The sequence below is a fragment of the Streptopelia decaocto genome (genome assembly GCF_964273445.1).
Source record: "Streptopelia decaocto genome assembly, chromosome: 7".
NCBI classification, from domain to species: Eukaryota; Metazoa; Chordata; class Aves; order Columbiformes; family Columbidae; genus Streptopelia; species Streptopelia decaocto.
This window is the reverse complement of record NC_138661.1, coordinates 40,474,017-40,487,807: the sequence shown is the minus strand read 5'-3', so window position 1 is coordinate 40,487,807 and position 13,791 is coordinate 40,474,017. Positions and strand designations below refer to the sequence as shown.

Genomic DNA, 13,791 nt, shown 5'->3' with positions numbered 1-13,791 from the left:
TTTTCTCCTACAGGTCTACCTGTGTTACTGTTTGGATACACATTTTTCCAAGTGTCTTAAAAATTTGTTTTCTTTAGTTACGTGCTTCTGAGATGATCTCCCACAGCATATACTTCTGTTGCCAAGAAACCTTCAAGGGGGTGTCTAGTCTCTGTAATGTTGCTCTTGTTTTGCCAATTTTCTGCATCCTAAGGCACAACTGTGTTACACTGAGGATCAGCCCTAGTGAAGCTACCGTCTGCAGTAGGCAGCAGTCAGTACAAAATTCTGATCTACCGGTGAGTCTGGACCTTGGTGTCTGCCTACTAGTAACTCTGATGTCCTGACTTCCTGGCACTCCCATGCAAATATCTGTTTGTTTGTAATGGATGCAGTGTTGCAAAATACCTATCCCTAATGGAAAGAAGGGTGGACAAGGCTTCATGGAGGTGTTAACCTGCAGCCATGCTGCATTTTGGTGTGAAATCCCTTAACATTCAGAGTTGTGTTTTAGTGAGCTTATTCTCAGAAGTGTCTGGTTTACAAAATGTGATCTCCTTGACATCTGTGAAGGACTGCCAGTCCAGAGGTGGTGTGGCAGACTGCTTGGTTAGGTGCTGAGGGCAGGAAGACTCTGATAAGGTCTAGGTTGTGCTAAGTGAGGTTGTTTTTGAACTAGTTTGCCTTACCTGACACAGAACACCATGCTGTGGGCACTTGGTTAACCTGGGGCACGGTTTGGCAACTTCGTGTTAACTGTCTGAAAGTTCATGGGGTACTTCTGCAGCTTTGGTGTTTTAGAGTCAAATTCTGCCTTGAGTGTGGCCAACCAGTGAAAACTCGTGCAGAGGGAGGGAGACGGATGCCGGTTTTAGCGTTACCTCCTCGGCTGACATTTTCCCCAGGGAGGCAGCAGGTGTGGGTATCCGCGTTGGTGCCCCAGTGTCAGCTCTCCCGAGTGGCGCGGAGGTGTGGTGCGCGTTGCCCTGGCAGAGGAGAACGGTGGCGCGTTCCCTCTCCGGCCTGCCCGCCCGGACGCTCCCCTGGCGCTCCCGGTGCGCCGTGGCAGGGAGGTCGCGGAGGAGCCAGGCGAGCGGCCGGGCTCTGCCGGGCCCGGTCCAGAGCGCGGCGCTCGCCGACTCTGTGGCCGCCGGTCGCGCAACACACCGGCGCCGCCCCCCGGCCGTCGTGTGCCAACACGGGAGGCGTCCCTGCTGCCGGCGGGTCTCGGCCCAGACCCGTGACCTGAGGCGGGGCCCGGTGTCTCCGATGGGGGGAGCGGTGCGGCGGGCGCCTCGCCTGCTCTCGTCGGGCGGCGGGGGGCGGGGCCGGTCGGAGCCCCGCGGGGCTTCGAAGGCGGCGGCTGCCGGTGCCGCCGCGGCGCGCGCGGGGAAGCGCCGTGCCCGCACCCGTTCGAGAAGCTTCCCCGCGCGCGGCGTGGGGCCGGGCCAGGCGCCGGGCCCTGCTCTCGGCGCGGGCACGTGACGGGCAGATGGGAGGGAGGGGGGCACGAACCGGGGCGCGCCTGCGCGTGCTGCAGCGCGGTGACGTCACCACGGTGCGCACGCACGTTGTCCCCAGCTGGCGGACACACGGTCCGCGTGAGGAAAAAGGAAGCGGGAGGCCCCTCGCCTCGCCGTACGGTAACTACCGGGGAGCGGGGGCGTGCTGGGGGCTCCGGTTCCCAGCACCGGCCGTGCCGCGCGGAAACTTATCGCGCCTCCTGTCTGCCGCCTCAACTGCGAAAATTAACACCAGGCGTAGCCACGAGGTGACGGGGCCCGGGCCCGCGAGCCGCTCCTCGGCGGCGACGCGAGGCGCCGCTTCGGGGTCTCCCCGTGGCTGCCCCGCCGTGCGCGCTGCGGGGGCGGGGCCGCCTCGGTAGCGCCGGCGGCGCCGCATCCCTGTCGCCGGACAGGGTCGGGTGCTGGTGAAGAGCGGCGCAGCTTTTCTACGTGCGCCTGTCTTTCAGCCCTCCGCCTCCACCGGGCACCGCAGGCGGCGGTTCCGGTCCCCGCCGCTCACGGAAGGGCTCAGGCAGCTCCCGGCTGGGAGCCGTCCGGCGGCGGGAAGGAGGGCATCCAAAGCGACAAGTGTGCCGCTCGGCCCGTGGCTGTGACGCCACCTGCCCCGGGCGGGGCGCTCGCCGCATCGGGAGCAGCGTGCCGGGCCGGGGCCGCCCCTCCGGACGGGCGGGCGGGCGGCACCGCTATCGCGGTGTTGAACGGCAGCGCCGCGCGTTCAGCGCTCGCTGCCATTGGACCCGGCGCCGGGCTCCCGTCGGCAGCGCGGCGGCCGTTGGCGGACTGCGCCGCCGTCTCGCGCTGCGCAGCTCCTCTGCCGCGGGACGTCACCGCTCCCTGCGCCTAACGGGGCTTTGCCTTCGGCACGGGAAATCGTGCAGAACTCCTTGCCCGTGAGCCCTCTGTACCTAAACTGCGGTCTGTTTGTAGGTTGGGATATTGGGGGTGTGGGTTTTTTTGTTTGTTTTTTTTTTTTTTTGTTTTGGTTTGGTTTGGTTTGGTTTTAACTTTTTTTTCCCCCACATCTGATTATCTTCCTGTTTTAGCACATCTCAGTGCATCTTTTGAGTATTTTTAACCGCTATCATCTCGTTAGATGTTGCTTCTCAAATATAAGGTCTGCATATGGGTAAAATAGTGAAGTATCTGAAGCTGATTAGAACTTCAGCCTCCACAAATACACACTTTTTCCTTGAAATACTGGATTAGAAAGTCCGTGCTGTAATAGAATAGGCTAGTAAGTGTAAGACCAAGTGTAATAAAACATGTGAAATTGATCTCATAATAGACCATGTTAGTGCTGAAATAAGGTAGCTTTCAGCTACTGTAATTGCACATAATCACATTGTAACCACACACATCTTTGAATTGGTACTGTGAGTGGTGCTTATGGCAGAAATAACTGTAACAGCACAGTGTAAGAACTTTAAATATTGGAAAACAGAAATTGTGAGTCAGTAGCTCTCTGTATGTATAGAATTTATGCTGAATGCATGGTTATTGAGCTTTTTTGAATTTATTTCTGGCATGTGGAATTTCTACCTCAAGTAAACTAAAAGTTAGAGGCTTTGTGCATATCTTACACTATCAAAATAATTTCAAATCGGGTTTATTTCTTTCATGAGCTAATACAGCAGTCTTCAGCTTCCTCACAAGGGGAGGAGGAGGGGCAGGTGCCGAACTCTTCTCTGTAGTGACCAATGACAGAAACCGAGGGAATGGCAGGAAGATGTGCCAGGGGAGGTTCAGGTTGAACATTAGGAAAAGGTTCTTCACCCAGAGGGTGGTGGAGCACTGGAGCAGGCTCCCCAGGGAGGTGTCACGGCCCCAAGCCTGACAGTGTTCAAGAAGAGACTGGACAAAGCCCTCAGACACATGGTGTGAACTGTGGGGTTGTCATGTGCAGGGACAGGATTTGGACTTGATGATCCTTGTGGGTCCCGTCCAACTCAGGACATTCTATGATTCTATGTATATTGCACAGCATTAATATGAACTCACTTTGTGATTGTACATTCAATATAGATACAAACATGCTGTATGTATATGTAGAGAGGGTAAGCTGGTAGAAAATCCAATACAACTTAGAATGTGATTTCTTTCTCCACACTCCATTTATCTGATTTTTTGACAGAGATTAAGCTAATCATAACAGTACAAATGTTTTCTTATTTGATTTAAACAATTTCCATAATTGTATAAGATAGAGGTAACTAAGGTTGGCTGTTGCTTCACATTCATCCACTTAATCTTAGCTGCATGGCCTTTTGGGGGGTTAATTTGTCTATTTTTACCCAAAGCTTAGTCATTTGAACTGTTTTTTTCCCCTTCTGTTCTTTGTCTCTGCATTGGACAGACATTTGGAAGTTCTTGTAGTTGGGCAGGGGAGGGGGGCAAAGAAATGTCAACTACACAAATTTAGACTTTTTCAATAAAGAAATACAGGGGAGACATTTTTAATGTTTTTTTAACCTTTTTCCTTTCTTTCCCTTTTTTCATCTTCCCTTTTTTTCATCTTTGAGGAGTTTTGGACTCTTTCTGGAAGGAGCAAATAACTTCTGCCTTTGTGTCAGAGATGTGTGTGCCATTTGCTCTTCTGAAAACTGCATGTTTTGCCAAAGGCTTTTTATTAAGCAAATGATTTGAAGGGTTGAGACAATATCAAAACATAGAGCACTTTGGAATATCAAGCAAAGCAAGGAGTCCTGTTACGGCAGAGCGTTATATGAAAATACAGTTTAAAGGCGTCGTAACCCTCCTTTCTATAAGGCCTAAATTATATACACACAGGCAACCTTGATTTGATATATCCTAATTGTGCTTGATTTTATAGTCCTGATTGTCTTTTAGGTTTTTAATGTGGAGAACTGTTACAAAAATTTTTTCATGAGACTTATTCAAATACAGTCTAAAAAAGTGATAGTTTTAACTGTGTTTTCCTTTTTTTTTTTTTTTTTCCCAGAATGGTGAACACACATAGAAGATTATCAGAACTGTGTAGAATTTGCAATTGATTTGAGAGCTCGTAAGAGTGCTCATCATGGAGAAACAGCAGATTGTCTTGGGTAGCCGGGATGGTGGGACTGTGTCTGGTGCAGCTCCTGCTTTTTTTGTCATCTTGAAACAACAGCAGGGAAATGGTAAAGCTGACCAAGGAATCCTAGTAGCAAACCGTGATGCTTGTGCTCTCACCAGCAGCGTAGCAACTCCAGTAAAATCCAAAGTCAAGACCTGCCTCCCAGCTGACTGTGTCTCAGGGGGCATTACTGTCACCCTAGATAATAACAGTATGTGGAATGAGTTCTACCATCGCAACACAGAGATGATCCTGACAAAGCAGGGGAGGCGCATGTTCCCGTACTGCCGATACTGGATTACAGGTCTGGATGCCAGTCAGAAGTACATCCTAGTCATGGACATATCCCCTGTGGACAATCACCGGTACAAATGGAATGGCCGTTGGTGGGAGCCCAGTGGGAAGGCAGAACCACATGTTCTTGGGCGAGTGTTCATTCATCCAGAATCCCCTTCCACAGGGCAGTACTGGATGCACCAGCCGGTATCCTTCTACAAACTCAAACTTACCAACAATACTCTAGACCAGGAAGGTCATATAATCTTGCATTCTATGCATCGTTATCTGCCACGACTTCATTTGGTGCCTGCAGATAAAACCACAGAAGTCATTCAGCTCAACGGCCCTGATGTCCATACATTTACCTTTCCACAGACAGAGTTCTTTGCAGTTACAGCCTATCAGAACATCCAGATCACACAACTGAAAATAGACTACAATCCTTTTGCTAAAGGATTCAGAGATGATGGGTTGAATAGCCGACCTCAGCGTGATTTGAAACAAAACAGTAACTTAGAATTGGAAGGAGGTGATGTTTTTAGTGCTGCTAACATTCGTTATCGCCCTGCTGGAGTTGATGCATTAGATTTGCATCAGAGAAGCTTAGATTCTTCATTCATTGATCAAAACCCATCAGATGGTGACCTGGAAAAAGAGTCCTTTAATGCAGAAAGGGACTTCCTGGGTTTTCTGGACACTGACCTGCCTCTGGGTGATATGCCGAAGCTAAAGCAAGAAGTTTCTGAAAGGTGGGTTGACATTCTGTTTTTAGCACGAATACTGGTTGAGTGGGATATTTGGTAAAACATTAAATAATAGGGTGCTCAGTATATAGATTACAGCTAAAGTTTGTGTGACCTGAAATGGCAGAACACTTAGCATTACTAAAAGCTTTTCTTTGCTTTAACAGTCACATATCAGTCTGGAGTTTCTAATGTGTCTGAGGAGTATAAGAGTTCAGTATTTTTTCCTGTGTTGCTTTAACTCCCTTTGTAAAGAAGCATTGAGGCATTTCTCTTAACCCTGATAGTGTTTTAGAAGACTGAATTTATGTTTTCAGTGTTTTAAACAAAGCACATTGCAGTCATCAGAACATTGCCTTTCTTTTTAGAGTTGCTTACCACAGTGACATTCTGTCATTGTATCTTCAGTTTTCATTAGTGGACAAGTGAGGATGTTGTGGTGTGTATGGGCACTTGGGTCAGGTATGCATAGGGATCATTACAAGGCAGCTGTAACTGGCAGCACACCACTGTTTTGTCAATAACTGCTTGTGTGAATTCTTCTGTTCCACAAACTAAAATGAGGTAGCTTACCTGTTGATAGTTGCCTCATGTTTGCTGTTAGAGAATCTGCGCCTAGGAAAGTACTTCAGAATAACTGTTACACTGTTCAGACCTTAATTTACTCTTTGGTAATTTTGTATCTACATACTTATCTAGTGTTGACTTTTGAACCATTCTGTTCATATCAGGCAAACTATAGTAAAGCAAACTAGTGTATATTCAGTTTTCAGAACATTAGTTCTTCCTTTTCCTTCAGATTTGTCGCCAATATTTTTGTGCTGTGCAGTTGAGGTCTGTTCATAAATTTGTCAGCCTTTCAAGAACACTGTTGAGTGAGTGGCATTTTTCTTTATCAAACTAGACACATTAATATTTACACATTGATGAAGACTGGGCAATATTTTTTGGTCATAGGGAAGCTATTACTAGTAGTTGGTAGGCACTATATTGCTTTTATGCAGGGTGGTGATTTCTGTGGAGTTCAGATTTGAGTGAGAGTTATAAGTTGGGAACTGCTGTCTCTCAGATAATGCTCTCCAAAGGAAGTAGAGTTCCTAGTGCTGCAGTACATGGTGTTTACCACCAATGCTCAATTTTTCTGACATTTTTGAGAATAGACCTATGTAAAAGGTTGTATATACCTGAGAACAATGTTAATCTTTAGTTACTAGTACACTTTGGAAATAAAGGCCTGTTTTCTTTCTACAAGGTGGTATGATTTTTTTTTTTTTTTTTTTTTTTTTTTTTTTTTTTTTTCTCTTGTGGCCTGGTAGTATGTTTGGTTTCATCAGGTGTATCATAAAGAAAATAAATGTTTCATTTGAGTTGTGGATACTTCTATAGGAATGCATATGCCTGGAACCAGTCAGATGTTGGGGGCATGGAGAGAACCACAAGCAAACTTCACTGGTTCTTAAGTCTTACAGGCGAATGTACCCTTTCTCATTTCCCAAGTCTCTTGAATTTTCTGCTTCAAAAATACAAATACTGTGGGATTTTTAATGCTCTGATAGTCTTGTTTTTATAATTTAGTTGTCTTGTGTTTAGTGTGACAGTTTACTTTTTGCTCCCTCATTGCCTTCCTTTGGGAAGAGGAAAGCAAGTGGTCATCATTCAAACCTCACCCACAGATTGCTAGATTAATTTAAACATAAATGTTTTTTCCCCCCATGGTATGTTTTGGAATGATCTAGCTAAAAAAAAAAAAAAAAAAAAAAAAAAACAAAAAACAGCATATATCTCAGTACTTTCAATACATGAGCAGCTAAGTGGTTTTTAATTTTGCAAAATGCAAGAAAATGTTTTTTCTGCTTTTACTGTTCTGTTGTGAGGATACCAAATACATTACTTGGTATATAAAGAAATTTGCTTAAATGTGAGTATCGTTCCATATCAGGCAAAGAAAGAGCTATTTGATACATTTTTTCACCATTTTTACTGATCTCAGAATAATCTGAGGATTTTTAGGGAACAAATTTGCATGATTCATCTTCCCACAGAATACAGAAAGAGATGTTTCTGTGACTGCTTAGGTTGCATGTAACTTCACAAGCTAGGGGCTAAAAAGCAAATTTTGTATTGTTTGAAAAGTTAAAAATTCCATCTGAATTTAAAAATACAGAAAAATGCTCCTCAGCATTTTGTGCAAATACTTGATTTTCTGATACGTACAGGTAGGTAGGTGATGCCTCAGTCTTGTCACCGTCTGGCTTATGGTTGCAGTATGCAGAGTAAAATAACATTTCTGTGCCTAGAAATTTCATTTTTACAGCAGAGCTTGTTTGTTTTGGATACTGTCCTGATCCCTAATAGAAAGGTAGTCCATAGCTTGAGTATACATTTTGCAATATATAAAAGAAAGTGGCTGTAGAACTCCAGACTTTACTGGGCCTCCAACTGGAAACAGTAGAACTCAAATGAGAAATTTATTCGTGGCTAGCAAATCTCTTTGGGTTTTTTGTCTTTTTTTATTTTAGAGAATTTTAAGACATATGAGCAGATGTCTCAGATCTTCTTAAAAACATTCATTTAAATTGTGGATCACCGGTACTAACTGAATCAACCTCTAGCTGTAATGTGGCAGGATTTTGAGTTTCCTGTAACCTATAATTAGATTGTCTTAGAACTCCTTTCACAGTAAACTCACTGAAGAAGACAGGCTTTTTAATCTGACAAGGACTTTTTAATCTTACATTTGACATTCTTAATTGGATAAAAGCTAGAAAATTTCTGATAGGAAACTCACCAGCCAGAGAAGACAGTAGGCAAAACAGGACTGGTATGCTGCTTTCTTGCTGTCTGCTATTCCTTCACAAGGCAGGTTTTTGCTTCAAGCTTAATTCTGGTCTTTTAGTGTCCTTCTGAAGTATAGCAGGTTCTCTAGATAGGTTATGTGTTGTTCTCAGGAGTTGTATATGAAAATATATAAATCTGTGTCTTGACTGTCTGCTCCCTCTTTTAACACTGCAATCTGTCTTAAGGAGATGGAGAGTCCCAGCTTTTCTCCCTTAAGTATGTTTCAGTCTATACCAGGTATAAGGAGCCTCTTCCTCCACATCTTCCCCTTCCTCAGTCCCAGCCAGGGGTTCAACTAAGCATAGTCATTCTTTAAAGGTGGTGTGTGTAGATAATAATAAAATACAGGTGCATGCACATATATGCACAATGTGTAAAGCAATATTCTCTTTATATGTAATATATTGCTATTTAAGTTGTATTTGAGATTATGTTAACATTAACTAACACTAGCAAATATTGTTATTTTTAGTAACATTTTAATAACAAAGGTTAACAGAATTTGTATAATAGTAATTCAACATAATTAAAATAATATGTAGTATCTTGTAGTATATATATAAAGGGAATATTGGAATACTTTCTGATCTATTTAGTAAATATGTCCTGACTATTCTTTTATGAGGTTCACTGTGGATATGAGTCTGGCTTCCTATCTTAGCTGTTTCTTCTTATGATGAAGAGCCAGCTCCTGATTAGCTTAACAAAATTGCTGACTGCAAGTTTTTGGCTGATGTGTCTGTCCCTCATGGAATAGTTTGTGTTGGAAGGGACCTTTAAAGGTCATCCAGTCCAACCCCCCAATCTGCAACTAGATCAGGTTGCTCAGAGCCCTGTCCAGCCTGGCCTTGAAGCCTGTCATCAGAGTGTAACTGGCTGCACCGCTAGTCTTTGGTGTCTAATGCATGATATGTCAAATTCTGGTTAGGTTCATACTCCATGGAAGATAGACTATTCACATTCTGTAAGTGTTACAACAACAGTTGAATTTAGGAGATGTCTGTATGTGGCTTTAGGATGAATTAGCTAAAATTTTAGTTAAATCAGGTAAATTGAAGTGCATTAGGCACTCACCTGGCTTCTTATTTGCAAGCACAGTGGCTTTAGTAAGGTGACTTAATGAGAAACACAGCAAACTAAGGCCGCTTCTGTGCATTTAAAACGTGATGGAGTATCATCAGTTCATGCTGTGTCTCAAATAGGAAAAAGTATAAATGTTACCCTAATACCACTAAGGAAGGAAATAGTGCTGCTGCCCTCAGATAAGAAGTTGGATTGTTTTTAATGACGGCAATTCTTTTCTTAGTGCTAAAAATGCAAGCTTGTAAATGTCAGCTGATTTAGCAGGCTCATACCTCAGAGCATTTTGGAAGTTTTTTATAATACGTAACCAAGGATTATGGGAGATGATGGAATTTTGGTAAAGGAAGAAGAAATTTGATAAAGATCTTGTGTTTTGTTTTTGTCCCCTCTTTCCCACACCAGCCCCATTGCTAGCAGTTACGAAAGCAGTTCCCGTGTGCCATCCCCATTGGACCCAAATGGACACTTTAATGTAGTCATTAAAGAGGAACCAGCAGATGACTATGACTATGAATCAAGTGTTTGCACACAAGGAATAAGTGTGAAACAGGAAGACACAGATGAAGAAACTGATGAATATTCCAACACTGATGATGATGATCCCATCCTGCAAAAGCACCTGATAAGACGCAGTGAAAAAGATGGAATTGATGGAGAATTCAGCTCTAGGAAACGCATGCTAACCAGCCCTTCAGGTGTTGCCAAAGCAAAAATGTTAAAACTGGATAGTGGGAAGATGCCTGTGGTCTATTTGGAGCCTTGTGCAGTCACAAAGAGCACAGTGAAGATATCTGAGCTGCCACAGACCATGCTCTCTTCTTGCAAGAAGGATAAGTCCCCTTTGAATACAATACTGGATTCATTTTCTGTGTGTTTTGAAAACGATAAAGGCTCTTGCCCAGACACAGCCTCTGTAACTAAAGAGTTAGTTATGAAAAAACAATCTCCTGGGAGTAAAATATCACAGAAATACTCTTCCATCAGAGAGGCACAGTGGCCTCTCTCTAAATCACCTAATTTTAACCTCAGGGGCTCAGTAAGTTGTCACTTTTCAGCTAAAGAGATCTGTGGAAGAAAAAGGCCTGGCATACTGAAGAATCCTATGTCCCTGAAAGGCTCTGGTAGCAATCAAAACACCTTGTCATCAGTTGCAACGAGAAGAGGAAGGCCTCGAAAACTGAAAATTTCAAAGGCTGGTCGACCACCTAAAGGTATAGGGAAAACTGTAGTAACAAGCAAGAACACCCCTCTGGGGCCTGGGGGTGTCCTTCCAGATGTTAAGCCAGACCTTGAAGATGTTGATGGAGTCCTCTTTGTGTCCTTTGCATCAAAGGTAAAAGCCAACTGTTTTGAGTAAAATTGAAAACTTTTTCCAGTGTCTTGCTTTAAGCCCTTCATACTTACAAGCTGAAGGTATATTTTATTTTAAACTGAGTTTTGAGATTTATAACCTCCTTCCAAATCTGTTGTTATCTTGACCCTATGTTAATCATAACATTTTCTTACTTCTTAGCAGCTTGGGGAGAAATAATGGGATATAGAGTTCTGTATAAAAAAATGCATACTTGTTTATTAAACAATCTCATATTTTGAATATATCAGTGATATTTTCATGTGGCCTAGTTTGCATCTCAGTCAGTGGTTTAAGGTATCTTATTCAAAGCTCTTCATGTATGTAGGAAGCTCTTGACATTCACACTGTTGACAGAGCTGGAGGAGAAGAGTCGCAGAATCTTCAGGCTCCCTTGTTGACTGCAAACGATCCAGGTATGTTTTTGAATTTTTCATAAGTAGCTGTTCCCTGCAATAAGGGAATTTAGAAAAGACACACTGGAAAATTAATCATTTAAGTCAATTTTTTGCATGGTATTTGTTTTTTATATGTTATCTCTTTTCTATTTTTTGAGAAGATTGTCAAGCAAGAATACAAGCACTGGAAAAGGAATTGATGGAAGAACTGAAGACCTTGAGGCATAAGCAAGTAATACATCCAAGCCTTCAAGAAGGTAAGTGGGCAGTGTATTATACATGTTGTTGCACCTGGTTGTATATTATACTTATTCAGTTCAGTTCAGATGGGATCTGATTTTGTTGTTTGTTGTTTTTTTTTCATTTGGTGGTGGGTTTTGTTTTGGTTTTTTCCTTTTATTTGTTTGTTTGGTTTTGGTGGTGTTTGTTTTTTTTCCAAACACAGGAAAGCATACAGGTGTGTATATACAAATGTAAGAATATGAAAGTAAATTGGTGGGAAACTGTCAGTTTCTCTCTTGCGTTTGTAGCAATGAGAGAAAAAAAATCTGTGTTGTCTGACCCATTTTTTTTTCTTACAGGCTTTAGCAGTAGTTTCAGCCAATAAAGATGTTTTCATTTGCACATGTTCATGTTGCAAACTAGAAGAGGTAGAGGAGACAAAAGATGAACCTTGAATCTCCAACAGCAAAGCCAAGAGGCTACATGTCATGGTCTGCCTCTTGCAGAAGACGCTGAGCCATCAAACTTCAGGCCATGCCTGTTTTGTAACAAGCTAATTCTTGCGGAGAGCAGATGCAGTTGATTTTACTCCTTCATAGAACATAACCATTTTCTGGTAGTAGAGGAGCTAGAGATTGAGAAACATTTAACTAAGACCACATTTGCTATGTTTGAGTCCACATTTCTTTGAGTCAGTGTAGATCTAGGTTTACTAGCCACATTAGAGGGCCAAGCAAGGTACTTCTAGCTTGTGATCTTTCATTTATATACAATATTATCCTGAGGTCAGATGGAAGAAGATCAAGGATCAATACAGCAGAACTTAATGTTCTTTCCACTGATGATGTTCAGAATCTTCAGCAATAGTAGTTCTGAGTCTGGCATTGACACAGGCATCAGGGCAGACAATTAACAGATTGATCTGAATGGAAGAATTGCATCTCATGCTCTTGAGGTTCTGGCCTTCATTTTTTCAAGTATATAACTATAATGCTGTAGTGGTTGAGACTCCAAATACTGACCTTGACTCTGATACTAGTTATTTTGGGTCCTGGTTTAAGCATGGAGTATGATGAGAACTAGCTTGTCATTTTTTGCAGCTGTTTAAAGGGATGCCTTTGCATCTTGATAATGTTGAACTGACATTCCTGTCTTCTACCTTTGTGAAGCAGTCATAAGAAGGGTAGTAGAGAGCTCTTAAAGCTCTGTCATGCATGTGGTGGGAATAAAATGAGAGAACCTATCCCCAGCCAGGTTGTATCTCAGTAGTGTGCCATTAATGCTGACAGTTGTATCACGGATGTCTAAATGCAGTTTCCCCCTCCCATGATTCCAGAAATAGGTGTCCCTGTTTTCTGATGACCTCAATGGTCAACCTGCCCTCACAGGTCTGCGTGTGTTGTCATGCTTCAAGAATGGTGGTAAAATCCCTTTTGTGGTCAGCTGCTGGCAGTGTTGGATACAGCACTGAGCATATGTTACAGCAATGTTAAGGCTTTTTAGGATTATATGTGGGCCTATGAAATTATGGTATGTTGGCAACCAGAACACTAAAGAGGGATATTCTACTTGTGAGGTGATCCTGAAACTGGGAATGTGTACAACGCATGTGCTTTTCCTCCAGCTTCTAAATGAGTGGTGGTGAACTGTGTAGTACCTTCTGAAGAGCATTGCGCAGTTCACAGATACTGCAAAATGGACATGAAAAGTCAATCATCATACTAAGAAAAAAAGATCTGAAGTATTTTTACTTTCTTGAGCACGTGTGACCATCATTTCAAGTGTTGGATGGTAATCTGCTGAGTCTGTTAAATAGTGAAACTGTAATTCAATGAGGAGAATGACCCCAATCTGTCTGAATTTTAGAAGGAAAAGAAGTCATCTGAAGACTGTTCACAGCAAGAGCATTACTACAGATGGATACAGATGTAATTTGATCAGGCTGTGCAGTGAATTACAATACTTATGCTTCTGTTGTTAGAATTCAGCTGCAGCATGTGAACTGGAATCAGTTATTGAGATTACCTTCACCTTTCAAAAAGTTACAGGTCTGTTTCCTTCCTTTGCAGATTGAGGAAGGAATGCAATGATGTTAATGGAGAGAGGGACTGTTGGGGTTTTTTTTCTTCTCTCTCTGCAGTATCATCAATAAGACCTAAGAAGGTAGTCAAGGAGTACTTCTTGGCCACACTTAAGGGCTATCTCGTTTCCCAGACATACTAAGTAGCATCCTGGAGCTTGGTGCAGCCTCATTAGCCTTCTTGATTCTGATATTTCTCCAAAATTTCTTGGCCACTGA

The 13,791-nt window shown here is 43.1% G+C and overlaps 1 protein-coding gene across 6 annotated transcripts in view; it reads left to right on the top strand.

Moving 5' to 3' along the window:
- MGA (MAX dimerization protein MGA) overlaps positions 1–13,791 on the top strand; it is a 61,760-nt gene that overhangs the window by 9,161 nt on the left and 38,808 nt on the right. For 5 of the 6 annotated variants that reach the window (XM_082058177.1, XM_082058174.1, XM_082058176.1 and 2 more), the window contains exons 2-5: positions 4,465–5,606; positions 9,924–10,854; positions 11,201–11,288; positions 11,432–11,527. In XM_082058177.1, the coding sequence (XP_081914303.1) occupies positions 4,543–5,606; positions 9,924–10,854; positions 11,201–11,288; positions 11,432–11,527 (2,179 nt within the window). In that variant the 5' untranslated portion in view covers positions 4,465–4,542. Of the gene's footprint in view, positions 1–1,597; positions 1,623–4,464; positions 5,607–9,923; positions 10,855–11,200; positions 11,289–11,431; positions 11,528–13,791 lie in introns of those variants that run through there. The other variant, XM_082058173.1, reaches the window with a different exon arrangement.